At 40.7% G+C, this 27797-nt stretch overlaps 1 protein-coding gene across 1 annotated transcript; it reads right to left on the reverse strand.

Moving 5' to 3' along the window:
* Positions 1-26927, reverse strand: LOC134641573 (Na(+)/H(+) exchange regulatory cofactor NHE-RF3-like). The gene is made up of 13 exons (XM_063494046.1): positions 26850-26927; positions 25818-26179; positions 21756-21765; positions 21617-21642; positions 19249-19310; positions 18955-19154; positions 16307-16378; positions 15865-15997; positions 15382-15518; positions 15087-15294; positions 8524-8720; positions 8267-8437; positions 1-24 (listed from the first exon to the last, which is right to left on the reverse strand). Exons 1-13 carry the CDS (start codon positions 26925-26927, stop codon positions 1-3), a joined length of 1680 nt encoding a protein of 559 aa, XP_063350116.1.
* Between the last annotated feature and the right edge of the window lie 870 nt (positions 26928-27797).

Raw genomic sequence — 27797 nt, forward strand, 5'->3', positions numbered from 1 at the left:
TTAACCCATGGCCTCTCCCGGAACCTTTAAAAGGACACAGGCACAGGAAAGAAAAGTGAGTAATCACATCTTAGTCACTTCTTTGCCCCAATTCCTTTCTCCTCACAGACAACCACCACATTTCTTGATGAGGAGCAGCTGTGCAGGACCTGGAACAAAGGCTACCAACTGATTTTAAAATACGCAATAAATATTCAATAAATAATTAAACTTCTTGTGTGCAAATGTTCTTCATGTGCAAATCTATGCTTACAGTGCGATGCTAAATAAAGTGCTAGATAAGGTGCTTTTAATAAAGTGAAAGGTGTGCTCCTAAAGTGCTATACAAATTATAATATAAACAAATTATAATATAAACAGTAGTAAGGGAGTCCTCTTCCTTACAGAGGCCAATGACTAGAGAGCGATAGAACCACTATCCAGGATGAAATGACAAAGATCCATGAGTACATCAGGAAGATGGCAACAACTGATCGTCTGCTTAGTGAATACCTCAGGCAGCAGAAACCCGAGACAGAAGACAAGCAAGCACAAGAACCATCATCATACCATGCCCCTGCATGGTATGTACCACTAGCAGATAGAAAACATAGCTGATATCGAGAAATCCTACCAATGACTGAACAAAGAAGGACTAAAAGATAAAACAGTCATGGCAACACAGGAACAAGTTCTAAGCACAAGTTCGATAAATGCTCGGTCTACCACACCAGGCAAAACCCAAGGTGCAGACTGTGCAAAGATGCCTCTAAGACAATCCAGCACATAACAAGGGTGCAAGATGCTAGCAGGCAGTCTGACACAGTATACAGGAACTGTCATGTCTGTGTGTAGGCAGTATTGAGATTTAAATTTATAATCTGAATACGTATTCGCTGGCCACATTATTTTATAGAAGAAAAGGTCTAACTTTGGGCCTAAAAGGTCTTGACAGGAGACACAGGCTTGTGCAGAGTATGCTTTGCAAAAGTGAAACCGAAAGCAGAGTCTGAGTGTAAGTATTTTGAGTAGGTTATGAACAATCAGGTTATTCTTTAGTATCTTTTATGTATCTATATCTTTGGATTAAGCTTTTAGTAGAGGTTCTTGATTAAAACATTTACTCAACATATTACATCTAAAGTTCCAATTAGGTTTTTGGTGAGAGGTCAGAAGTGCAACGGGAGAGATGAGAGAGCATTTAAGGACGAGACACACATACACACACATAGTTTCAGTTGTGTACGTGCTGGCCTTCTGTCTAGTGGAAAGGTTACAAGGTTTAGCTGATGAAGTGAAGGGTGAAACAAAGTGCAAGCAGAAGCTGACACACACATACACCCACATACACACACATCGTAGAAAGACTCAGTTATATAGGTAAAAGTTAATCATGTTTTGCTTGCAACTGCAAAATTGTGCGTGCATATGTGATAGTTTGTGCAGAACGTGTGCCTGATGTTCCAGACAGATAAGCGAGCATCCGGGGACAACAGGAAGACACCTGGATGGAGACGAGACGATGTTCTTTTTAAACTATGTTAAAAGTCATTGTGGTTTTGGATTGACGTAGGAGATATTGTGTCTGCCTGGCAACAGAAGGGGGGCTGTACTATTTCACCCCTATAAAATCTTTGTTCTGACTATTGTAAGACAGTTCAACACTGAATCTGTACAGTGTTGGCTCCACGCTGCGTGTATTCATTAAAATGTCATCTAACTTTACCCGGCCGGATCAGTGGTCGTTATTTTGGAATCCCCCTCAATTTATGAATCTTAACATTTGGGGGCTCGTCCGGTGGTTGAGGGGGATTTTGGAGGTGTAGGTGGAGAGATCCGGGGTCCGTGGTGATTAGACGGGCAGACGCTAATCAGTGGTGAAAGTGAGGAGGCATTCCCCGGGGCATTTAAAGGTAAGACACTGCCTGTTGAAATATATTTCCAAAAAGTGTCAAATTGGGCATGACAAAATTAAAGCCTAATCACTGAAATTACTGGTGAATGTCTGTTTTGATTTTGGTGGAAATCTCATGAAAATGGAAAGTTGAAATACGGATAATGAAAGTGATAAAGTACAGTACTGAGAGAGTTAAAAGCAGTTGGAGCCGCTGCGAGAATTAAAGCAGTTGGAGCTGCTAATTTAGTGTGGTAGGGAATTTGGTCATTGTGTGTCCGTTGGTCATTTTGGTTCTTTCAACCCTTAAGAAGTTTTCTCGGAGGCAACGTTCCCTGCTGGATAAAGACATTTATCCTTCACCTAGCGGCGACTAGGGATAGTACGGTTTCACTTTTGCAAAGCATACTCTGCACAAGCCTGTGTCTCCTGTCAAGACCTTTTAGGCCCAAAGTTAGACCTTTTCTTCTATAAAATAATGTGGCCAGCGAATACGTATTCAGATTATAAATTTAAATCTCAATAATTCCCCCTTTTTGTGTTTCCATAGAAACACAACACAATTCCTAGTTTTAACCCTATCTGTCCCCTCAAAAGGTTGTATGTTTTCAATGTTTCCTTATTATTTTGTCATAATTACTTCTATCCACAACAAATAAATCAAACAAATAAGCTGTGACCGTTCCTAAATCTACTTCCTTCACCCCCTTTTCACCCAGTTTAGTTTTCTTTCAATCCTAGTTTAAACTCTTCCTGACTTTTGTTCATATATAGTCTTAAACATCACTTATTGTAATCTACAACATTCTAACAGTCTTAAAGTTTTAATAAACATGGAGATGTGTGAGGGGGCCCATTAGTTTGTAACAGTGCACTTAGAAAAAACCTGTCAGGTGATTTTGTTTTGTGTTTTGATGAGCTAATAATCAGCTCTCTTTTTCTCATTTTTGTTTTGAAGCAGGCCTGGAAGAGAGTGAACTAACAGCGCTGACAAAATTCTTGGGAGAACAAAATAAGGTGGGCTTTACAGATTATAATTGGCGGAGGAGGAGACCTGATTGGCTGTGAGTCTCTGTCTAAAAGGATTGTAGTGATTCAATCCAGTCAAAAGCCTAAAGGACTATTTTCCTAAACAGGAAAACGAAATAAAACAAATGATTGAGCTCATTTAGCTGATGTGGAGTATCTCATTATTTGCGTGGAAGGCCCCATATCAGCAAACATCATGTGTGAATGCGTGTGAGTGAATGTGAGTGACTGGACCAAGGTGGGGGTGAATAAATGTGGACAAACAATTTACCATGCCAGGAAGAGAAATGGGATGCTTTGTTTTGCTTTTGTCATAAGCAGGACGAGTGGAAGACTTAATTCTGGGGATGCTGATTTTTGAGTTGCTTTGAGAAAATTTCTGTTTTACTGACTGGGGGTAGATTATGTTAATACATTATAAAATGCTAAATGTGAAAAGGGAAACATTTTTTGATGTAACTCAAGTTACCATTAACTGAAGTAACACATGATTGATAACTGTTCTGTTTTAAGTTTATTTTTGGTATAACACAGATTGGATCATAAAGGGGGAGAGTTGGTTATGAAATGTAAAGTACAGGTTTTGTTTCCAGGAATTTCCAAGGATCCAGATTTCGAATGGAGCAAGGAGTTCGAGGAGATGTGTCATGATGATTAAATTGATTTTATTCCTTAAACACAGGTTTTTAGGGCCAGAGCAAAATACCCAAGAGGAGGATGGCTGAAGTGTTTGGAGAGATGACAAGACTAACCTTTTTTCCCTTTAATTTGTTAAGCCTGGGTGATGCATTTTGAGTTTTATTTGGACACACATGTGAAGTCCAAATAAAAAGGGGGATTGAAATGGGTTTTAGTATGATTTTATAACTATTGGGGTTTGTTGATAATTTAGATATGGTAGTACTGAGGCAGAAATTGTTATTTCTAAAAAGGATTAAAATGAACTGAATTCTGTTCAGAAGATAAAATGTCGGTGTTCATAAGAAGCTGTACACGAAAACTTAAAGGGAAACTGTGGGAATAATAATAATAACGGGGAAGATTAGTGAAGATTTGACGAGCAGAAATGTGTGATTTCTTTTGATTTTTAGAATAACCTGTTATAATGTAGGCTTTAGAAACAGATATTAAATAGATTTATTTCTAGGGTAGAGGAGAGCTTTTTATGAGGATGTTAAAAGTGTCACTGACCCAAAGGAATAGCATTGAAGATTACATACATAGAAATGATTTCATACACATTGCATTCTGTGCCTTTAAAGGAGTTGTGGCTCAGAAAGTCGTCTCTTGAGGGTTATAAACTTTTGGTTAGCGTTAATGATTAGCCAATCTACTGTGAGAATGACCTGAGTTATTGAAGGATTGCACACGCTTACAGACATATGGAGTTCTTAACACACATGACAGTATTAATTTGAGGCCAAGGGCCTGAAATTCCTTTAGCTTTTATCTGAATTTGAGTTGGCCCACTAACAGGTGACAGAAAAGAGGAAGTGAATAGGAGTTTGCTTGTAACTAAACTGTGCGACATGTAAAAGATTGAGATAACACATGCAGCCCCACATGAGTCTTATTATATGAATGCAGTTACAGAATAACAAATGCTTGTTGAAGTGACCAAGTTTTTGCTTTAAAACAGAAGTAAATGGAGAAAACTTATATATTTTGGTTAAGTCTGATAAAGTATAAATTAGAATGTATCATTACATTAAGAGCAGCAAAATGAAATAAAATGTTATACCAAGAATCGAAATAACACAGGAAATGTGGGTTTTAAAAAATTAAGTTAGGGTTAACACATAGTAATTGATTATATGCTTACATCTAGTTGATTAGAATGGTTGTTTTTTCTTCAATCCTTTAGTAGAATAGGCGTTTATGATGATTTTTCTTGTGAAAGGTGATTTTAGATCAGAGTTACATGCAGCTGCGACAGTACAGGATGTTGATGATCAGATAAGGGAGAATAGAGCGAGCAACAGGAAATATATGTGAAAGCAGTGCTTTAAGACTGTTAGAATGTTGTAGATTACAATAAGTGATGTTTAAGACTATATATGAACAAAAGTCAGGAAGAGTTTAAACTAGGATTGAAAGAAAACTAAACTGGGTGAAAAGGGGGTGAAGGAAGTAGATTTAGGACCGCTCACACCTTATTTGTTTGATTTATTTGTTGTGGATAGAAGTAATTATGACAAAATAATAAGGAAACATTGAAAACATACAACCTTTTGAGGGGACAGATAGGGTTAAAACTAGGAATTGTGTTGTGTTTCTATGGAAACACAAAAAGGGGGAATTATTGAGATTTAAATTTATAATCTGAATACGTATTCGCTGGCCACATTATTTTATAGAAGAAAAGGTCTAACTTTGGGCCTAAAAGGTCTTGACAGGAGACACAGGCTTGTGCAGAGTATGCTTTGCAAAAGTGAAACCGAAAGCAGAGTCTGAGTGTAAGTATTTTGAGTAGGTTATGAACAATCAGGTTATTCTTTAGTATCTTTTATGTATCTATATCTTTGGATTAAGCTTTTAGTAGAGGTTCTTGATTAAAACATTTACTCAACATATTACATCTAAAGTTCCAATTAGGTTTTTGGTGAGAGGTCAGAAGTGCAACGGGAGAGATGAGAGAGCATTTAAGGACGAGACACACATACACACACATAGTTTCAGTTGTGTACGTGCTGGCCTTCTGTCTAGTGGAAAGGTTACAAGGTTTAGCTGATGAAGTGAAGGGTGAAACAAAGTGCAAGCAGAAGCTGACACACACATACACCCACATACACACACATCGTAGAAAGACTCAGTTATATAGGTAAAAGTTAATCATGTTTTGCTTGCAACTGCAAAATTGTGCGTGCATATGTGATAGTTTGTGCAGAACGTGTGCCTGATGTTCCAGACAGATAAGCGAGCGTCCGGGGACAACAGGAAGACACCTGGATGGAGACGAGACGATGTTCTTTTTAAACTATGTTAAAAGTCATTGTGGTTTTGGATTGACGTAGGAGATATTGTGTCTGCCTGGCAACAGAAGGGGGGCTGTACTATTTCACCCCTATAAAATCTTTGTTCTGACTACTGTAAGACAGTTCAACACTGAATCTGTACAGTGTTGGCTCCACGCTGCGTGTATTCATTAAAATGTCATCTAACTTTACCCGGCCGGATCAGTGGTCGTTATTTTGGAATCCCCCTCAATTTATGAATCTTAACAGCAGGCAGGAAGAGAGGACCCAAAATGCAGGACTCACGGAGGCAGAAGTAAGTCAAAATACACAGCTTTATTGCTGGTAAGAAGCAGAACAGGAAAACACTAACTAAACTGGGGGAACAGAACAACTAGGCAGGCTGGCGAACAGAACACACAGAGGAAGCGAGGGTGAACAGACGTTAACGACGCGACACCGAGTAGGGGAAGACACAGACACTAAATACAAGAGGTGAACGGAGCGAAGATGAAACAGCTGGGAGACACGGCTGACGCCGATTACACTGACGAGACAGGGAGAGCACAAAGCTGAACGCACTGACATAGGACACAGACCTACAAAATAAAACAGGAAGCACACGACAGACAGAGACACAGACGCAGACTCATAAGCAGGCATAAAGACATCATGGACAGACAGAGAAGACTAACCTAAACTAAACATGAGGGCAAGATAACGAAACCTAAACCAGAAATAATTATCATCATCATCAGAATCATCATCGGACAACTAAAGAATCAGAATATAATCACAATGAAGACAGTATCACCAGAGAATAAGAACTAATCCATAATGCAAAAATAAACCAAAACATAAGAAACTCAAAATGCTGGGTCGAACCGACCCAGGACCGTGACAGTACCCCCCCCCCCCTCAAGGGCTGGCCCCAGACAGCCCAACAGAAACACAAAACCGCCCAAAAAACAGAAAACAACCCAACCTGTTAAAGTAAGGAATTTCTCAGTAGTGATACATTTAGTCTCCAATACTTGAAATGCTCATCTGTTCCCATGCTTATTTTGTGTGTTGCGGTAAATTTCGAAGTAAATTCTCCTGGGATACATGGGACAAAAAAAAAAAAAATGCTTTCTCTGGGATGACAGTACAACTACCAGTGTTTCTCCCTCACCCCCCATGGCTTACTTTTTCTGGATATGTGTTCTTTGTCTACAGGTAGTCTATTCAGTTCTTGTCCACTTTTAGAGTTAAAGCCTGTCCATATTAGAATTATCCCTTTACGTTACTCAGCCAAAAGAGAAGTGAGTTTTTGAAAGAATTGTGGGTAACCTTTGTTAGGTACATATAGGTTAAATATAGCCACTCTTACATTCTCTACTGAGTCCACTATCATACCAAAGTGGTCTTTATTGTCTTTGACCAGATCCTTCACTTTGCCAGTATACTGATTTGTTAAAAGGAAATACATCAGTAGATAATCTAATCCAAATACACAAAATCATGGGGTTTCTAAGATGGCATAAGAAATTATAATATTAAGAAAATAATTTTGGTAAATATATTAATACTTTCATGTGTTAGAATGTTACGGGGCGTGGTCTGTGGCACCACTGCGGGGATGCTCACACACCGGAGCTGCATCAGCTTACCACGCCTTCCCTGCATTAAAGTCTGTACTGGATCCTGGGTGTTTGTTGTTGTTGGGGTGTGTGGCTGGCAGCTGAAAAGCTGCAGCCGTGTGCGTGTAGTTACAACAACCGTATTAAAGAAAAGTGTTAAAAGTGTGCAATATGTGGTCGGGTCTGCCATGTGTTGTCTACGTAGAACCAAAAATTCTTTTAGACGCATTAGAGGTTTAACAGAAAATGCTCTAAAATTTTGACTAACGGGAACATTTGAGGAACATTTGAATAACTTACTCAAGTTTGTGGACACAAGTTTGTGGACACAAACTTAAGTAGAGTAGGTCCTGAAAATGAAAAATGTTCATATTTAGTTAATCTACTGGAATTTTTGTTTTGTTCAATGCAATAAAAAAGTTAAATGACAACAGCATTTTCTTTAATTGATGCATATCCATGCATCTACTTTGGGCAACTAAGGTGTGAGTGTGTGAATGTTGAAAAGTGTTTAGGCATAGTTGCATGAATGTGTGTGTGATTGGGTGAATGAGGGACTGCTTTGAGTGCCTTAGTAGAAAGGCACAATGTGAGTAGGGTCTGTTAAACATGTATTGCAAGCAAAATTGCACATTTAGAAACATCTAAATATTCACAAAGCATTACTAGCTTTGCAAATCCCATTAAATACCACCTTTCTAGACATTATGATGACTCTCAACATTTTACACTTCATGCCATGTTCTCACATATTCATGTCTAATTTCAGTAAAACAGTGAGGTCCTACCTGTATCCTTACGGTTTCTGGCATTTCTGGGACACAACCTGAGTGGAAACCAGAGTCAGCCTCCTCTCTGTCCTGATTATACTTTGTGGGTTTTCTTAGAGGAGCATCCTCCCAGTTCTTAATGCAGTGGTGAGAACAGTCTTCATGGAATAACAGAGGAGAAATGCCCAACTGCAGGAGAACAGAAAGCAGTTCACCCCTTACACAGTGCGAGTTATACTATATTTGTGTGACTGTATTGATATGATTGTACTTGCCTCTCTGTAAAAGTCTCTTCCTGGAATAGATATAGCTGTAAGCGAGACTTTATCACCACTCTGTCTAATCTTTCTAACAATGTCTTCATGCTCCATGGACTCAATAGGTTCCCCATTGACAGCTAGCAGCAGGTCTCCATCCTCCATTCCTGCACCCTCAGCTGGACTCCCCACATCCACTTCTCTCAGCACATGAACTGCAGGGTCACAGAAGATTATTATTAGATTATTACTAATATTTCCAGAAATATATTTATATATTCCTGACTTTGAGAAATATATGAATTGATTACATCTGGATTACATCTTGATATACTTTGTATTGATAGTTAAGCCTGGGCAAGGCTTAGCGCCATCTTCCAAACAGCCTGTCTCGCCCACCCAGCAGTGAATTACAGTAAAGGAAACAAAAGTATGACTTCTAATTCTGATTAGTTGGGCAGCTGACAGTCTGCCCTCCAAGTGTCCCACTGCACACTATCCTAATGAGATCGAAGATCAGTGATCAGAGGCACAAAGACAAGCAACTTTTTTATAAAGCACTTTGGTTAGTGTTTTCTGTTTTTAAAGTGTTGAACATAGGAATAAAAGCATTGCAATAATTGTAATATTAAATAAAAGGACCAGACAAAATAAAAGCATGAATAACAGTACAAAACACAATTAAACATGAGTTAATAAAATCAACATGTCACAGTGGGTTGAAAGCCAAGTAGAAGTGGGTCTTAACAAGTCAGTCTAATGTGTAATTTCCACAATTTGTGAGCTGCAATGGGAAAAGACCCGTCACTCTTGAACGTCCACTGTGTACTCGCAGATGGTGAACTGAACTAAGGGAACAGGACGGGAATGCAAGTGCATTAGCTCAGAGAAGTAGGATGCATTTAAGGGCTTTAAGAATCAGAGTAATATAGTCTCTCTTATATGTTCCAGTTAAAAGTCATGCAGCACCAGCTGCAGGGAGGACTGGCTAGCACCAAATGGACTGGTTCTTGTATAGCGCTGTTCTACTCTTTGTAAGCATTGACAGAAATTTTAGACTGACAGTAATTTTAGACATCTAAAATTACTGTCTAGGGTCCATGTGCACAGGAAAGGACCCAATAGTGCAACAGCAGGACCAAATACAATAACCTATGTTTTCATTAAAATTCAGGAAGTTCAGAGCTGTCAGTGCTTTTAGTTCCTCAAGACACTTAGTTTGTATGCAAGTCTGTATAAAGTAGACATCCTTCCATATTCAGATGAAGAGGGAACAAAGGAAAGCAGTTTTGTGCTTTCTAAGAATGGAACTGAAGAGCATCAGAGAAAAATTAACAGAAAAAATGGCAGAGGCCCAACTACTGAGCCCTAATTATATTCACAGTATTCATTTACTGTGTCTAGGTATTTGCTAGTTTAGCTTAGCTCGTAGCTGGCTTGCTAGCAGTATGGCTTCTTCAACTGTTCTTCCTGCATCTTCCTGCTCAGTCTGTGAGATGTTTAGCTACTCTTTGGCCCCTTGTACAATACTTGAATTAAATAAAAGCCTGTTTACTGCTCTGAAGGTCAGGATCACTGAATTGGAAACCTGGCTCCACATCCTTGAAAAACCCTATAGCCAATCTAACTTTAGGCCAGGAACAAACTCTGTTTGTTGGCAATTCTGTTCCAGGTGCCAGAGCAGGTGAGACTGAAGGAACCCTGAAGTTGCTGGCTAAATGTAAAGGTAGATTTTGTAAAATTAGAATTCATGTTGGCAGTAATGACACCCAGTTACATCAATCGTAGATCACTAAAACTAATATTAAATTGGTGTGTAACTTTGCTAAAACAATCTCAGACTATGTATTTTTCTCTGGTCCGCTCCCCAATCAGACCAGGAGTGACATGTTTAGCTGCATGTTCTCCTTAACTGCTGTCTGTCTGAGTGGTTTCCAAGAAACAATTTGGGTTTTATAGGTAATAAAACCTTAATAAGACCATTAGGTGCCATGGTATCCTTCTCACTTTGGACAGAGCAGCTCTAGGTTTCTCAAAATATGGCCAAATTTATTAAACCTGCCAAAACGTGACTATCCAGAATTGGGACCAGGAAGTAGACTTACAGTCTTACACATCTCTCTACAGCTTCTCTTCTCCTGTCATCAAACAATTTAAGCATAAAAAATCACAAAGAAAGAACAATAGAGTATCCACAGCTGATATCTGTTACTGCGACTTGATAAGCAAGCTTTCTGATGTCCTGATACATGCTCAAGCCGGGTAAGTAAATCCCCAAAAGTTGATTCTGTTCATCTGGACGTAGCTATTTCAGTGGGAGAAACGTTTCATCACTCATCCAAGTGACTTCATCAGTCTCAGCTGACTGCAGGTTTCCCCAGCCTTTCAGTCATTGTGCACAGTACCTTTGCACAATGACTGAAACTAGCACCACTGATGAACAATGGACTGTCAAGGTCAGTTTCTTGATCATTAATATGCAAATTGTCATGACCATTGATCAACAAGACCATTGATCATTGATCAATGGCCATGAGTACCATTCACAGAGAGTTGAAGAATGGCTGCAAGCAAAGCATTCTGAGATGGTGACAGATGTATCCTTACGCCTCCCTTTTCACATAAATGGCCTCCTTGACTCCCTGCTCAAACCACCGTTCCTCCCTGTCCATGATGTCTACATCCTCATTATTGAAAAAGTGTCCACTGGCCTGTAAGTATGAATAGACTGCGGAGTCCTGGCATGACAAGTCAGCTCTTCTGTTGTGCCATCCACTTAGCCAGAGGTTGTTTGGTTTCCCCCGATGTATAAATCATGGCAATCCTCCTGGCACTTCACAGCGTACACTGCATTGCTTGGTTTGTGTCGGGCGACCCGATCCTTGGGGTGGAGCAATTTTGGCACAGCGTGTTTTGGGGTTTAAAAGCCACAGAGACGCGGTGTTTAGAGAAAATGCTTTTAAATGTCCCCCATTACTGATGGAAGTCTCACAGTCTAAGTAGGCTAACCTGACAGTAATAAAGACCTTACAGTAATACAAAGAAAACAGAGAAAACCCCAACAATCATATGACCCCCTTACGAGCAAGCTCTTTGGGACAGTGGGAAGGAAAAAATTCCTTTTAACAGGAAGAAAACTGGAGCAGAACCAGGATCAGGGAGTGGCAGCCATCTGCTGCAACCGGTTGTGGGTGAGCGGATAAAGACAGGACAGACACATTCTGTGAAAGAAGTGGAATGGATCTTGTTTCTCCCAGTAAGATCAGGTAGCAAAGCTACGAAAAAACCCATTACTGTGTGGCCTACAGAAGTCATCCTTATGTTCTAAGACTGCTTTGTAACAAAAGATTGGGAGATCTGGGCAACAACCATCAAATCTTAGAAACATGGTCTCTAACTAGGTACTTGGCCTCTAGTGAGACTGTCAGGAATCAGCTCAACCCGGGGTAGCGGTCATGGCCAATTAAGGGCTCTGTTGGCTCTTAGGTGACGGTTTCCTCGTGGCTGCGTGCAGCGGGGCTAGGGGAGGGTCTGTGCTGACGGACGTGGGTTACTGACCTGGTAGCCTGGCTGCCCCTGGGTGGGTCCGGGACGGGCGTGAGGTTCTGGGGGCGCTCCGTCTCTGGGCTGGGGCCCTGGCCGGGCCTCGGGGGCTCGGGTCCTGGTTGGTGTGTTGCCGGGGTTGTGGGCGGGTGGGTGTATGGGGGCCCAGCCCTGGCGCAGGGTGCCGCCAGTGCATCGAGCCACCTGGGGGGCTCTTCAACTGGTGGGGGAGGTTGTCACATCTTGCAGGAGCTTTCCTCTCTTCAGGAATTCTCTCTGCAGGAGGGGGAGATATAGGAGAGGTGGAAGAAGATCTCAGCCTGGGCGTCTATTGTCTTGTGTAGTCTGGAAGATGAGTGGATGATGGGGTGGGTGCAGTTTTCTCTGTGGTGGGGTCGGGTGGGCTGTCCCGGGCTCTGTGGGGCCGGGCGGCGCTGCTGCACTGGGCCCCGGTCCGGATGGGCCTGGGCCCCCTTTCCCTGGCGGGCTGCAGAGTATGGGGGTGCCTACTGGGGTCAGCGGGGGAGCTGGCCCCAGGGAGGGGTCACTTGCCCCTCCCTTCCTTCCCTCCCCATCTCCAGCTACCTCCCTCTTCCCGCTCCACCACAATCACCCACACATGCAGGGCCTTGGGGTAGGGGTGTGTCACCAGGGTGCAGGGGAGGCATCCCCCCCCCTCTGTCCCCTTCTGGCTGCCTCTGCCTCAATTTCACTCTCATAACACATACATATAGGATCTTGGGGGTGGGCACACAACACGGACTCCAAATTACCATCAGGGTGTACACCTCACCCCTGGTGTCGTTGCCCACCTCTCAATTTTAAATACACGTAGACATTGAGGGCTAGCAGGAGGGGCTATGCGCTTACCTGCTGCTCTCTGGCAGGTAGCTCCATGCCCTCCTGGGTTTTAAATGCACCTTAGAACACACATACATCAACACTACATATGAGCGGGTGGAGGGAGGTTTGGAGTCTTCTCACAGCCCCGGTCTCTGCGGCCTGCTGGAGCGGGGGGGCTAGGAGGAGGAGTTGGCCGTCCGACTGGGGTCTGGAATGTGGGGCCTCCCTGCTGCTGCGGAGTCGGGGCGGTCTGCTTCTCTCCACCGCAGGGAAAAGGGTAACACCACCTGGGTCTGGGTGCAGTTTCCCCCTCCAGGGGCAAGAGTACCTAGACCCGGGGCTTAGAGTACGCTTGGGGAGTGTGATTGTGTATACAGCGTCTCTCTATGTCTGTCTCCACGTTGGTTGAGTGTGGAGTAATTGCTTATGAGAGCATGAGGGTGGGAATGGATGTTTGTATCTGTGTGTGCCTGTATGTCTGTGTCTATATGTCAGGTTGGGTATCAGACGCCACCTCTCTGGGGTCATCTCAGGCCCTCCAAGGTTTGGAGGCCTATCTCCCCCCACCACTTCCCCTGCCGGTGGCGGACGCCCTCAGACATCGGTGCGTTGGTGGTTCTTTGTGTCCGGGGATGGGCGTCCAGGTACACACCGGCTCACTCCTTGGTGGCTGCTTATCGGGGCCTGGAGCCTGGGGCTCGCTCGGGCCACTTTGGGGATGGGGTGCCCTCGGCCTCTTGGCCTGGGGCTCGGTCACTCTGGCACAGCTGGCTGCCGGCGGAGCTCACGGGCACATCACTGCAACCCCCCCTGGCTTCTGCTCCGCGGCTGCTGAGTGACCCCTCATCTGGGACTCTCCTCAGCTCTTTCTGGGATAGTGGCGCGGCTGCCCCTCTGTTGGTCTTCCTTGGTCTCCTGTGTTCTGGGGGCCTCTGGATGTTTGGAGTTTTGATCTCCTCCATACCTGCTTCATGCCCTGGAGGACGGGGCAGTGGCCCCCCACACCCTCTAGCAGATCATTACATGAAGGAACCTTTTAAAAACAAGCGCGTTCATGCTCACAGGTGTACACATGGGTGCTCACACACACAAACTACACCCTTTTTGGCTCCTACCTCAAAGCACACTGTGCGCTATCGATATTACGTGCTGCACAATAATGTTTAATATTTAGTATTTACTGTTATATTCCCATATATCATTGTGATGTTGTTTATTCTATTACTCTCGTTTTCTTCTGCTTGTTTTCTTTTTTCTTTCTCAACAGGTGATCCAGGTGATTGATATATGTATTTTTTGTCTACTTATTCTGTTGGTTTTTGTTTTTTGCCCTTTTTTCCCGTCCCTCTTCTCAGCTGTTTTTCTTTCCCTCTTTCTTTCTCCCCTTTCTTTCCCCCAGTCAAGTCTGTCCCATATTCAGCAAGTGAAAATAAAATAAACAATAAAAGGTGAATCAAATAGACCATTATGGCAAGGCTGGGATGGTCCATTTGATAAAGTAAATCCGTTGGGCATCTTTCTTCGCCTTTAGACAATAATTCTGATGGCAAAAGAGCCAAACGGGACAGGCAAAAAAAGAAAAAAAGAAAAAAAGAAAAAAAGAAACATGGTGTCTAACTAGGTACTTACTCTGAATGACATTACCTTGGCCTCTAGTGAGACTGTCAGGAATCTTGGAGTTCTTCGTGACCAGGATATGTCCTTCAATACGCAGATTAAACAAATATGAAGGACTGATTTCTATTATCTGTGAAATACTGCTAAAATAAAACATCCTGTCTCAGAGTGATGCTGATAAACATCATCTTGTCTCCCTCTGATCTTTTTTCTTTCCTCTCATCATCAGACAGGTCGCAGCAGATAGCCCCCCTCCCTCTGAGCTTGGTTTCCCAACAGGTTTCTTCCTGTTAAAAGGGAGTTATTCCTTTCCACTGTTCCCAAGTGCTTGATCATGGAGGTTCATCTGATTATTGGGGTTTTCTACTATTGAAGGGTCTTACAGTATCTTACAGTATAAAGCTCCTTGAAATGACTGTTGGTAAGAATTGGCACGATATTTATAAAGCTGAATTGAAATCAGTTCAATTTAAAATAAAGTGGGACCCTTTATCCTTTCATAAACTTAAGAAGCTTTGTCTAAATAGTATGTGTTTGTCTCTGTAAGGATGTAATCTTTCCATTAATATGTCTCTCACCTTTTTGTTGTGTGCTTGCCAGCTTTTCTTGTCTCAACAGGAAGCCATATCCATCACTTCCCTTTGCCAGATTCATGGTCTTAGCATTGTGGGGGAAGCTGCAGCTTTGTGCCACCACAGGCATGATGGGCATTTTCCTTCTGATATAGCATGACTCACTGTCACTGTCAATAACAAGCACTGTCACTGAATCCCCACTCTTCTTCACCTGAGGGCCAAACACACCAGACAGTAATGTACATTCAGTATAACAGAGCACACACATCAATTCTGACTGAGAGAAGAGGATCCGTACAGTTCTGATGAGAGCTGAGTATCTGAGAGTGGACACCATCAGTCCATTAATCCAGATCAGTCTGTCACCACTGAAGATACCCGCTTTCTCTGCTGGACCATCAATAACTGTTCTCACCATATATTGATTCTTTTCACCTGTTGACACATCCACAGTCTGTTCACAGTCAAAATCTACTCAATAATGCTTGATGAAAGAAAAAACAAAACTGTTGTATATTATAAGTAATCAGCAGAAATAATTAAATAGTTGCACATTTTGGGAACCATTAGATCACTTTTGTGATTTGATGGTTCTGGTCTATGTCCTAATGGTTAATACATAGACTAGAACCAGGGGAAACCGTTCATCTAAACTGAGTTTGAACTTTAGCACTGGAACTTCTTGGCTTTCTTGTAAAATAGTTAGAAGGTACAGTGACTTCAGGGGAGCTGTTTGTGAGTAGTTAGCACTTCTCACAGATAGTGACGGCAAAATAAATACCATCGACTGAGACAATAGTCATTCCTAGGCCATGCTTTGGGTGTTTTTGAATATGACATAGCCTGGGTCGAGACCAGTGATCCCCTTTGGTGGCTTTGGCCAGGAATTTTAGGTCCACGCCCATAGACTCTGCCTGGAAAAAAGAGAAAGGAGACATCTGCGAGATTCAGTGACCCGAAATATGTGGTTCTGGATTCATTCTTCCAGAATCTAAAATTCAGAACCCCCCCCCCCCCAAAAAAAAGTTATAAAATAAAATTATTCATACAAACAATATAAACTGATTTGCATGATTCACTGAGTGAAATAAATATTTCTTCCCCAATAGCTGCATTTAGTCTTGATCTAAATGATACTAATCACTGAGCATTATGATCACTGGTTACCAATAAGACATCAGATTTGAATAAAACATAGTTGTGTGAAAGATCAGTTCTCATACCCATTCATACTCTTCCCTCTTCAGCACCAGAAGAAATAGGTGTAAGCCGCATGACTGGATCTGTCTCACAACCTGTTAGATAATTGCAGAGAGATAATCATAGACACATGATAAACTTACTCTTTTTCTGTATGGCAGAGTCATCCATAAGCCTGTCCTGATAATGTTTTTATCAATTATTCCATTTTACTTCAGACTAAATTTCAAGAGTTTCCATGAAATCAGTTTTCCCACAAAAAGCACAGAAGACTGGAAGGCCCCAAATGGTCAGCATGAACCTTTTCAACTAAAACTCATTCTCTATGAAACTTTATGAAGTTGTAAACTTACCAGGCATTTAATTAGTTACATCTTACTAGTAGTAGGTTGGACTGCTAATTCCCCCAGTCAGTCATGGCATAGATTCAAGAAGATGCTAAATACATTCTTTAGAGACTTTGAAACATATTGGCATGAATTCAGTTCAATTCAGTTTTATTTATACAGCGCCAAATCACAGCAACAGTTGCCTCAAGGTGCTTTATATTGTAAGGTAGACCCTACAATAATACATAAAGAGAAAAACCCAACAATCATATGACACCTTATGAGCAAGCACAGTGTGAAGGAAAAACTCCCTTTTAACAGGAAGAAACCTCCGGCAGAACCAGGCTTAGAGAGGGGTGGCCATCAACCCAACTGGTGAGAGAAGGAAGAAGACATGCTGTGGAAGACAGCCAGAGATTAATAACCTTGTGTTGCTATAACTCAGGGGGTGGAGCAGGGTATCACCTAATTGGAAACTTATTGGTTCAATTATTCGCTACACCAGTATGTGTGCAACGTATCCTTGGGCACTGAACCCCTGGTTGCTCTCCGATGCATCATCGGAATGTGAATGCTAGATACTTTAAAAAGCACTTAGGTAGAAATAGAAAAAAAACTGCATGAGCCGTGGGGCATGTTTTATACACATATCTATCTACACATATCACTTATACCTAAGTGGTTTCTAAAGTATCTAGCATTCACATTCCCTTTACATCCACTCCCCAAAGCTTCTCAATTGGATTTAGATGAGGGGAACATGCAGGATGGTCCAAAAGAGTGATGGTATTCTCCTGGAAGAAGTCCCTTGTCCTGCGGGCATTGTGTACTGTAGCATTGTCCTGTTGAAAAGCCCAGTTGTTACCACACAGATGAGAGCCCTCAGTCATGAGGGATGTTCTGTTCAACATCTGAACAGAACATGGGGCGTCAAACAGCCAGCAGCTGTTTGACGCCCCTTCACCTCCTGAAGCTCCATTGTTCCACTGAAGGAAAAAGCACCCCAGACCATTATGCTGTCCCCTCCACTGTGGTGCATAGAAAACATCTCTATCTGCTTGTCATGCCAGTAATGTTGGAAATCAGGACCATCAAGGTTAAATTTTTTTCTCATCAGAGAATGACACTTTCTTCCACCTTTTAATGTACCATGTTTGGTGTAAAGTCCAAACGGTCAGTTCTAAGGCGTTCAAGGAGACAAGGCCTTTGAAGACGTTTTTTGTTTTTGATGCCTTTTAGTCTCAGATGCCGTCTGATGGTTATGAGGCTGCAGTCAGCACCAGTACCAGCCTTAATTTGGGTCCAGGTACAGTGTCTTGACGGACAGCCAATTGGATCCTCCAGCTCAGTGCTGGTGAAATCTTCTACTTGACTTTTTTGTTCCATAACCCTCAGGATCATTTAAGAAATTCCAAACGACTGTCTTACTGCGTCCCACCTAAGCAGCGATGACGCACTGCAAGACACCTGCTTCTGCAGTTCGACAACCCGACCACGTTCAAAAAGGGAACTTTTTTTTTTTTTGCTTTTGCCATTGGAACGTCCTGACAGTGTGACTACCTGAGAATATGACAATGAATCCACATTTTTGCACAGAATTGGCCTTTTAAAGGCATGTGGTCCTAAACTTTTGATCAGCTGTAAAACAGCCTGTTTCAATTTAATTCTTGTTTTCAATAAATTGCATGCTCAAAAAATGTTTCTTCTTGTTGCATGCTGAAGCTCAACTTGGAACCTTGTTAAGATCCAACCATGCAAAATATGATTTTTTGCCATTTTTCAAGTGGTCTTAAACTTTTGATTGGGATTAACTAATATTGACCTCTTACATAGTATGTGACAATGTCAAACAATATCAAATAATATAGAATTTATCACATTCTAAAGGATGGAAAGTCAAGAAAAAATGTAATTGCAGTGCAGTAAGTATGCACTGTAAGAAAGGATAAGCTGTTTTGCAGAATGTTATGTCTGTTGTTTTAAAAAATGGAACACACAACACAAAAACCTCACCATGAAACCATCCTTCCATTTTCTTGAAAACAAAATTATGGTTTCAGCCACTCATAACCCTATCTAGCTAGGCTCTTTGCCTTTCTCAGCTGGTATGAGGCAAGGAGGTCGTCAATACTCAGGTTTCACATCTAAACAGTTGGACAATTCAGAATCACTAACAATACTAAAACCCATGCCTTTGGCAAATGGAGAGCATGCTAACTCTACAGAAGGCCCCTAGGAGGCTACAAAAGCCTGCTTGCTGTGAGTAAACACTGTTTGCTCTGAGTAACACCACTAACCACCATTGTACCCACTATCATATTGCACAAATTATAGATACTAACCCTGTTAAAATCCATGTTGACCACATATTCCTCATTCACCTCCAGTACTCGATCTCCATCCTTGAGGCCACTGTGCTCTGCAGGACTCCATGGATCCAGATCTGTGATCACAAAACCCTGGCTGTACATACACAGATGAAAGCCAAAGCTTTGGCCCTCTGAACGCTTCAGGTGGCACAGTCTCGGCTCCACGCTTGGATCTGGTTTTGCAAACACAGGAAAAAAAATCTACAACTGGAAGGAAACAGGAGGGTATTATGAAATGTTTTGTCTGTAAAGATGTGTACATCTCACCAGGATCATCAGTCATGACCAGAGCTGGGTTGTCAATCCCTTCCTTTGGATTAAAGGTAAAACTGATGTAAGGAGATAATAGAGTCAATTTAACACTCCAATGTTAAAAGCATACAATACATTTTCATATAAAAAACTAGCACAGAGAAGGCCTGTGAACATGCTCTCATTGTACAGATATTATACAGAAGGTATATATGCATTTTCTTATGTTGACTATTTAACATAAGAAACACATCTAGTTACACTGATTAACAACAAGACTTATTATGTATAATATTCCTGTTCACTCCCGATTATAATATTACTATACCAAATTGGACAATTCTGCATTGAAGTCCAATAGTGTCACACATTGCAATGGTTAATGGACTGGTTCTTATATACAGCTATTCTAATCTACCTGAGCAGTCAAAGAGCTTTATACAACTTGCCTCATTCACCCAAACAGTTTATTATGCTTTTTCTACATAAGTATTTTCTATCTAACATTCACACACTTGCATGGGAGAACAACTTTGAGCTAGTGTAGCAACCCAGTGATATTTAGCATGCTGGAGTAGCCAGGGATCAAACCATCAACCTTCTGATCAGTAGATGACTTGGTCTATCTCCTGAGCTACAGCCACCCTTCACAGCCAATCTTTACATAGAGGAAGTGAAAAGTGAATCTTTGGGCTCCTCAGAGGAACAAAACAAAATCAGTTCAATTGATTTCAATTCCATTTTGTTTGTGTTTCTCCAAACCACAACAACAACCACCTAAAGGTGCTTGAACCCAGAAGACAAAGGTATCCTTTGAATATAGGTTACCACTCCTGGACTGTGCTGAGGAGAACCACAGCCTCAGCATTCAAGTTTACCAAAAACCCACAGACACAGCTCAGTAGTCTTTGACTCACACCAAACACTACAACACAAACTTGGGGTGGTCAGGACTCTAACGCACCAACAGAGAACATTCCCTCAAAGGCAGAAGAAATAAATGAGGAAAGCACTTAACACATGGCACAACAAGACAAAACTTAGCTGAAAGGAGAAAGGTCAATCCTTTGAGGATGCCAGGTTTATATTTTGAACACTGGCAGAGAAGACAGATGGTTTGAAAGCGGTAAAGTAAAGGAGTCTATCTATGTCCATGATGAATGACCAACATTGAACACAGGTGGTGGCTTACAACACTAGCTGTCAGCCAACTACAATGTAATCTTGACATCACAGCCCTGTCATTTCAATCCACACCTTACCTCACATGATCTTGATGGCTCACATAATGGGGGACTGGGGCAATGTTTCACAGATGGTAATCCATGATTTATTTTACACACTGGCTCATGTGATAATTTGCATATTAACCCTCAGAACCACCTCCAATGAGACATCTCCCAATGGAGCTTAAATACGTGGGACTATTCATCAGTTGTTTTATGACTAGAGATGGCTCTGATGAAATATCTTGAAAATGTTTTTAGACATTTTAGGGTAAGACTAAGGATGATATGAAAAAATCTGAAATGTTCAAGTTTTATTACGCACTCACACACATTCACTCTACATGATGGTAAAATTAAAATAAAATATTACCTTTGGTTATTACTGCGTTAAGTACTGTGTTTAATAATGGACTGTTGAAGTTCAACAGCAGCAACATTATTTATTCCAAATTTTATTTTAGTGTTACTGTCCATTGACTTGCGGAGAGAGATAGAAACACATTGTTACTAAATAATCATATCAGCTCAAGAAGGTGTCCGCCCTGTTACTCTTATAGTATAATACTCATAGTAAAATTACAGTAATGGTAACTCTTTGAACCCATAACAGCATGTTAAGAAGTAATGGCAAAAAAGGAATTTTGCAAAAACGTATCTGAGGAGAACTCACTCGCTCACATTCACTTTTTTTTAGTTTAACAACTCTTGCCTCCACTAACATAGGAGGGGCCAGCCAGATACCAGTGGGGGATAGAGATGTTTTGGCTTCACTTGGCTCAGGAGGTAGAGCGTCTACTAGTTGGAAGGTTAGTGCTTCAATCCCTGGCTGCTCAATTCACACATTAGGCAGAAGAAGCATAGAAAAAGTCCTCAGGAGTACTGCTATTCAAGAGACAGTCTATTTATCATTACCATTTGACAATCTTTAGTCTCAGCAGGTGGACTGGTATTTATTTAGAGACAAATAGACAAATTTATTTAATTGCTGCATGATATTAAGGGTTTTCTGAATTGCAACAAGCAATCAAGTTGGAGACAAAAATCAGAAATAATGTATTTATTTAAGCACAACCTACAACAACATTTTGAAAAAAAGGCCGCTCATGTTCATCGCAAGGCATAAAAGATTCTAGTGGGTCAAAAGGAGAACTTACTGTGAATTTCTGTGCATTCTGGCCACCTGAGGGAGAAACAGTGACACAACATGTAGATACATCTGTCTTAGTTTGTGGATATAATGAATTCTCATTATATTATACACTTTTCAGGACAACCATGGCAAGCAGTACTTACCTTGTCAAATCTAAAAACAGACATAAATAAAGACTTACCAAAGTCCCTCCTTTCATATCATACATTGCATTACATTACATTACCGCCATCCTGTGGTCGCACTTTGCTATTGTTGCTGTTTCAATCTGACTAGTGACTCTAGCTCTGTTATATGAGTGTGCCTGTCACCTGTTAACATTGACTGGAGCTGATTAAGCTGAAGGGCCAGCTGCTTTTTTCTGGTGGTTTCAACATGTGCATTGTGAAAACCTCTGTCCTTTCACAGTAAACTGGTAGAAGTTGGTTTCAGTTGGTTGGTAAAAGTAGAATGAGAGGCAGACACTTCAGCTTTCAGGCCCCTCTTCTGTGGAACCAGCTCCCAGTTTGGTTTCGGGAGGCAGACACCCTCTCTACTTTGATGATTAGACTTAAAACTTATGATAAAGCTTTGAAACTGATAAATGTAGTTTATCAATATTTGATGTTGATAAATAGAGTTCCCATTTTTGCTTGCTCATTGGGGTCATCTGATTGCTAAAAATTTCTCTCTATTAGTGTAAAACTTGAATTGAATTCAACTGAATTAAATCACAAAAAGAAAAAGAAAAAACACTCAGGCACTGGGAGAGCATGTAGTGCCACTCAAAAAAAAAAAAAAAAGGCCCAACTAGGAACCTTCATGCAGCAGCACTAACCACTCCACCACCATGGCTATTCTGGCTGTATGAGGTGGCCAAACAAGGCCACGCATTATATTATATATGGTTTATTTTTTCATCTATCACCTGCTATAGAAAGGATAACACAACTTAACTCAACTTAACTCTTTTTTATCACTAATAAAAACCACTCATCAATCATTATAAAGTTAGATTCATGATAATTAGTGAATAAGATTTTTGTCTACCCTCTCCTGTCTGCCCGCTTTGACATGTACATGCTGTACTTGTTTTGCCACTTCATAGCTGGAAAAACTGCATAGTTTCAACTGCATAGTAGCAAAACTTAATTCAAAAGGGAAAAAATGCAATATATGTCAGTTGTGTCCGTTGCATTGTGGCATATGAAAGCATAATAAACTAATTTTTAATAAAAACGCAAGTTATTTCTCACATAAACATTGATTAAGCCAGTCACTGATTCTGGATATAGCATAAAGCGTGAAGGACGGAATGTTGCTTGAACCCTTAAAACATTAACTTTTTTAATGTGCAAATGAGTACATTCTCATTCTCCGTTCTCTTTAATGCAATTGATTCATTATGTTTAAAGAAAGGGTAGTGGAAATGACCTCCCAGAAACATGGTCTTTTGTGTCAATATTTTACAGTGCTCTTCAATACTCTTCAAATCCAACTTCGTGTGTGTAGGTGTGTGCACACGCATGTGTGTGTGTGCTCACACACAAAATATCCTGCCTGTGGATTTATTTTTTCAAATAGTGAAAGGCAATGTTTAACCAGGAAGAACATAGCTGAAGTTAGTGTGTGGTTTTATATTGACAGCAATATATACCATAGCATTTTGAAAAACACAATCCACCACAATGATAATTATGCATAAAACACTTACCGTAAAAAACAAAACAAAAGTAAACTGGCTTACCATCACTGCTATGACATTTCACACAGAGGAATTATGCCGTAACTAAGGAGTGCATGTGTACACATTTGAATATTCAAATCACGAACAGTCATATGTTTGAGAAGCAGAAAATAAACCCTACCTTTTAAGGACCTCATGAAGTCCTGTGTGCTTGGCATTTATATCTGCTCAGACTAAGGCACTGTGGACGGACAAGGTTCACAACAGACAGATAATAAAAACCTAAGATACTGACTGCTTTCTCCTTAGCCATGATGGTTAAACATTTACTCCATGACACGCCTCAAGAGGTCTGTGTGCAGAGTGTGACACATTGCAATGGAAAAGACAACATAATGCACCTTTACCACTCTATGGCACTGCTGTTCACTGTGGAGGACCAAATAAATAAATAACTCAAACCAAATAAATAAATTTGATTATTCCAAAGCAACACATCCTGCAACATGTTTTCAAATAAATTCTTGATTATCATTATATTTTATTATATATGTATATATATATATATATATATATATATATATATATATATATATATATATATATATATATATATATATGTATATATGTATATATATATATATATACATATATATATATATATATATATATATATATATATATATATATATATATACATTCTGTCTTCCTCCTCGTGCTGTGACATGCTGTGGAAGAGAGCAAGACATTAATAACAAATAATGATTAAATGCAGAGAGGTCTATTAACACAAAGTGAGTGAGAACGGTGACTGAAGAAGAAATGCTCAGTGCATCATGGGGATCCCCCAGGAGCCTACACCTATTGCAGCATAACTAAGGGAGGATTCAGAGTTAGCTGATCCAACCCTAACTATATGCTTTAACAAAAAGGAAAGTTTTAAACTTCAACTTGAAAGTAGAGATAGTGTCTGTCTCCTGAATCCAAACTGGAAGCTGGTTCCAAAGAAGAGGGGCCTGAAAACGGAAGGCTCTGCCTCCCATTCTACTTTTAAACACTCTAGGACCTTATGATGTATTTGTACGCCTGCACTCTCTAATAGGGTGATATGGTAGTATAAGGTCATTAACCCTGTAAGACCAAACCCATCAATAAATAGCCACTCTTGACCTCTTAACTCCGAACTCCTAGAGGGGCTATGACACTAATGGAGTAAATTCACAGACTCCGCCCCCAGCACCATTGGCTCCAATCGAAGCTGAAGTGAAGCCGTTTCATAACATTTTGCTCTACATATTTGAGTTGTTTGCCATGCTTGGTAAGTCATTTTTTCAAAGATTGTTTCAATTGTTATTATTAGCTTTTACTTCTGTGGCTCTTTGGAGTTGAGACAAAGCTGTGTGAAAGGCATTAGCCATGTTGCTCGGTGATAGCATGATATTCTGTTTTAGCTAGCTGAAATGTATTGTTTGCGGGCAAATACTACAGCCTTGAAAAAAAAAAAGCTTGCATGTGAATTTTCAGTCAAATTTTTGGTCACCTTAAATACACCTAAAACAATGTCTAGAATGTGAAATGTTGGTATAATGGTGCTACTTGAAGCCTGAAAATGATCTCCCATTAAAAAAAACGAGCAAACAACAGTAGCAGATGTCCTGACTGGGTTCTACGTTAGCATTTAGATCCCTCCAGAGTTTTGTGCACACGGTTTAGGTAAAAATGAAAAAGGTTGAGGTTTTAAATTTAGTTCAGTATTACCTGTTGTCTGTGTCCTTGTCTTTTGGGAAAATACTTTACACAAGTAATGGCTCAAAAATGATTCCTTTTTTTACTGTGCTGCAATTGATTACCGGATTATTTGTGCAATTAATTAGTGTCAACTGATTTTTAATCAATTTTTAATCAATCTCCACACAGAATATGCTGTGAATATGAAGGTGGAATATGGGGGAGAGCAGAAGTGCGTTGAAGTTCCACAAAGTGATGAATGAAGGACATGCATATTGTATTGAAGAAATAAGTGATGAGAATGCTGTTATTTGCATTTACCAGCTCACCTATGTCAGACCTTTTGATAAACAAAATTCTAATGAAAGTGAGAACATGTACATTGTTACATCTTTCAGAAAATGTTTTGAAATTATGGTGCACAGTACAGAATAAATGTTTTTCAAAAACCATTGCATCTTTTTAATAAATGTTTATTTCCAAAGGAATTTCTAGAAGTTCAGAACAGTAAAATTTCCACTTTTTAGAATTAATTAGAAGATAACTCTTATGTAGTTAAACTAAAATACTCTTTGAGAGTTAATATATAAATTCTTAACACCTAATTAGCATTAGTAAGTGTTAAATTATCAACTCCAGATAGATTTGGTGTTTAACACTAAATCAGAGTTAACGTACCAACTCTCCAAAAAGAGTTAAATTAACACTCTCTGGTGTGGACCCATATAGACACTTTAACAGTGTTGAAATCAAATCTGACAGTGTTAATTTGGACATGCTGGATTTGCTGTGTAGGACCGCGGCCACTCACTGCACATGTTCTGCCCAGGTGTTACAGTGGATGATGGCATCATTCAGGTAGGCTGCAGCATATGCAGTATGCGGCCGTAGCACATGGTCCACGAGGCACTGGAATGTGGTGAGGGCTCCGAACAATCCGAAAGGAAGTTTGATGAATTGATACAAACTGTACGGAGTGGAGAAGGTTTTCTCCTTGGACTCTACAGACAAAGGAATCTTCCAGTAGCCCTTGGTGAAAACCAGTGCTCTGAAAAACTGAGCCATTCCTAACCAGTCCAGGAGCTTGTTAGCCCGGGGCATGGGATACGCATCAAACTGTGACAACTTTTTGAGGTAGTTGACACAGAACCGTATAGACCCATCTTTCTCTACCTATAAGAACTATAAGAACTATGGGGCAACACCACACGCTGTGTGACTCTTCTATTACTCACACCAGGCCGCGTTTCAAAATGGTGCTCTATGAGATTCGTACAGCCCAGCAGGGGGAGAACACGTCTGCAAAATGCTGTTGCAATGCAGCAACATCTGCTCTCTGGGCCTGTGCCAGATGGTTATCGCAATGGAGGGAGACAGGAATGGCGGAATTTGGTAACTCTGGCCCCAAATCATCTCTCCTTCTGTTCTGTGTCTCTGTGCTCCCTCCCTGTTGCCTTGTCTGATGTCTTAGTGTCAAGCTCGTGTCTGTGCATACCTGTTGTATTTCCTGTTTTTATTTTGATAGTCCCTGTCCGGTGTGTATTGTGTCTAGTTTTCCCAGCTGTGTTTTCCTCCTGTCTCCCATTCCCTGATTGCTCCTTTCTTCTGCTTGTTATTGGTCCGTCTGTGTTTCTCTGCGAAGTCATCCTGTGAGTTATGGTTTCAGATTTGTTAGATTTTCCAAGTTTAGGTTTTTTCCTTAGTTTCTGTCCTTCCCATCTCTGCTCTGTCTGTATTTACCCTATGTGTAAATAAAGCTCATTCATCCCATCTAAGCCAGTGGCTGCATTTGGGTCTCTCTCTCTCTCCACTTCAACATCCTGCCAAGCTGCCCCAGTCTCACTGTGACTGGGAGGAAGGGAGGGTGGACCTTCCTCCCTTCCTGGGAGTTTGCTCCCAGGAAGGGAGGGTAGTCTTCCATTGTCTTGCACGTCTCTCTGGTTTGGCTTTCCATTTTAAAGTATTGGAGATCATTTTAGCTGAGCAGCCTGTCATTTTCTGCACTTCTTTATGTTTTCCCATCTCCAATCAACATTTTGATTAAAGCACGTTGTTCTTCTGAGCAATGTCTGGCATGACCCATCTTTGTCAGGTTTTCAGAGAGAATTCCATGTACAACATCTTCTTCTTCTTTCATGTTTAACGGCAGCTTGCATCCAAAGATGTTGCACTACTGCCATCTTCTGGCTTTTATTCTTACTTCACTTCCGAATCCTTAAATCCTCTTGATGAGACCCCTATTTTTTCAAAAAAAAAAACCGAAAAACCACTCCTTTCCCTTCATCATGACTTAACTGATTGACCACCTTTTCAACCGTAAGTTCCATTACACCACCCATTTCTACCCTCAACACCCTCCTTTGACTTACATGCATGTACAACATGTGCTGGCTTCATCCTTAAATAAGGGCCACATGAATGACACCTGTTTCTTCACATAATGAATGACCTCACTGATTGGACTCCACACTGCTATTTGATTTACAGAAATGAATGATTTACACAAACACAGTGTTTTTCTGAGGTTGTAACTTTGCAAAACTAAATTAAAGAAACAAATTATTAGAAACAAGTTGCCTACCTATCATGTTCACATAAAGCAACCAGAACAATTAATACAAAAAAACACTTTTATATTTAAGAAGAACTGTAGAAAGCTAAAATATGATACTATTCCATTCAGCTAGGGCAGCTTAACAATCACTTGGGATGAGCTTATTTAGAAGCATCAGATGTATGCTGACAAGTAAAGACATGGCCATCTATGTAAGCGCCCCCCATCCAGGTCAGT

Source organism: Pelmatolapia mariae, linkage group LG14 (genome assembly GCF_036321145.2).
Source record: "Pelmatolapia mariae isolate MD_Pm_ZW linkage group LG14, Pm_UMD_F_2, whole genome shotgun sequence".
NCBI classification, from domain to species: Eukaryota; Metazoa; Chordata; class Actinopteri; order Cichliformes; family Cichlidae; genus Pelmatolapia; species Pelmatolapia mariae.

Excerpts from the sequence above, each read along its gene's own strand:
- LOC134641573 (XM_063494046.1), bottom strand. The coding sequence starts at position 26,927 with ATGGAAGACTACCCTCCCTTCCTGGGAGCAAACTCCCAGGAAGGGAGG. Across the intron at positions 19,311-21,616 it reads AGAATGCACAGAAATTCACA|TTTTACCTTTAATCCAAAGG; the intron begins GTAAGTTCTCCT and ends TCCTTACATCAG. Across the intron at positions 25-8,266 it reads CAGAAACCGTAAGGATACAG|GTTCCGGGAGAGGCCATGGG; the intron begins GTAGGACCTCAC and ends GTCCTTTTAAAG.